The sequence below is a fragment of the Pyxicephalus adspersus genome, chromosome 2 (genome assembly GCF_032062135.1).
Source record: "Pyxicephalus adspersus chromosome 2, UCB_Pads_2.0, whole genome shotgun sequence".
NCBI classification, from domain to species: domain Eukaryota; kingdom Metazoa; phylum Chordata; class Amphibia; order Anura; family Pyxicephalidae; genus Pyxicephalus; species Pyxicephalus adspersus.
Window position 1 is genome coordinate 117,050,656 of NC_092859.1, and position 1,497 is coordinate 117,052,152.

The 1,497-nt window shown below is 35.9% G+C and overlaps 1 protein-coding gene across 1 annotated transcript in view; it reads right to left on the minus strand.

Moving 5' to 3' along the window:
- Positions 1 to 702: 702 nt before the first annotated feature.
- The window catches only part of IREB2 (iron responsive element binding protein 2), a 21,128-nt gene continuing 20,333 nt past the window's right edge, over positions 703 to 1,497 (minus strand). Inside the window, exon 19 of the mRNA XM_072399070.1 lies at positions 703 to 1,270. Within this exon, the coding sequence (XP_072255171.1) occupies positions 1,153 to 1,270 (118 nt within the window). The 3' untranslated portion in view covers positions 703 to 1,152. The remainder of the gene's footprint in view (positions 1,271 to 1,497) is intronic.

Here is a 1,497-nt window from a genome sequence, read left to right on the forward strand (position 1 = left end):
GACTGTGTTAAAAAAAAGGCTTTAGTTCCTCACATTTTTATGCAATCTTTTTGTTCAACCCACTGAATTAAAGCTGAAATTCTGCAGTTCAACGGCATCTGAGTTGTTTCATTTAAAACTAATTGTGATAATGTACAGAACCAAAATTAGAAAAAAGTTGTCTCTGTCCAGATATTTATGGACCTAACTGTATGTGTCTGGACATGTGACAGTGATTAACTTAGTGAATTGACCCTTTTATGATACAGCAGTGCTTGATCATAAACAACATATTGTCGATGTCAATTTGCAATTACGGTCAAAAGAAAGTGGATACCATTTCAAGCAAGTTATATAAAATTCTCACCTATCTTGTATTCCTGTATTGTTTTGTAGGATCGCCACTTTTGCTCACAAGACCTTGGCACATACAATCATCCTTCTCTTGTGTGTAAGAGAGTGGGCGTTTACAATGTTGCATTTATGTGTTGGCATCAACATTTGCATGACTGAGCAATTTGTGCTTCCTCTGGGGTGACCTAATGAACTGCAGCAATGCATTCATAAGAAAAAGGATTCCCTGAAAGGTAAGACGTGTCCCGTGGATGCATTTTAGATTTTAGTTATTGGCGACAGCTACTTTTGAACTTATTTTTTATTGCTAAATGTACTTGCTCATTTACAGTCTAACCAATTAACACTGTAAATAAAAAAAACTGATAATGTAGACTTAGGCAGCTTTATTTCATATTATACTCAACACTGAGTTTGGTGTTAACTAATCCCAAAGTAAACAAGTCTTTATTTCCATGAGAGGATGGAAACCAAGATGGCATCAAATGGAAGAGTAGGTCTTAAATAAAAATGTCATTCATTCAGCAAAACCGCCATTCAAAGTTCATGAAACAGCGGTGGGCAGGTTGTAGAACTTTGCACAAGATTTCAGGGTGAGTTGAACAGTTCACTCGCTCTGTGATGTGCAAGTGGATGTAACTCAGATGATTCTTTGTAATCCCTTGGTAGAATTAAGGATGGTGAATCCAAAGCACAAATCTTCTACTGAAAGTGCTAGAAGACACTTTACTGGCTCCTATTTAATGCCTCATGGGATATGAAGTATAAGAGCACAGGAAGCATCAGAATAATTCATAATTTAGTCTGTTGAGGACATTTCTATACGTATTTTCGAGTCACATAGTTTAATATTCCTCCTTGCTTGTAGAACATGACTTCTGCTTCTTTATCAAAGGCAGCATTGACATGGAATACTTTTCCATTGGTTGTCTGAAATGAGAGAAATTCAAAAGTTCAATTTCCATGTTTAACAAATGTTGGAAAGTAACAAATCAGAACTGCTGTAAAGTTGGAAAATTACTGCAAGCAAGTCTATGATAAGGTACCCATTTGTTTTGGGCTGCTATCTCTTATGTGACAATTTTTAAAGGCCTGTACTTAAAGTAACTGCAAGGACCTTTAAGGTCCCCACATAATATTCTCATTTTCAGTATAAAGGAACTT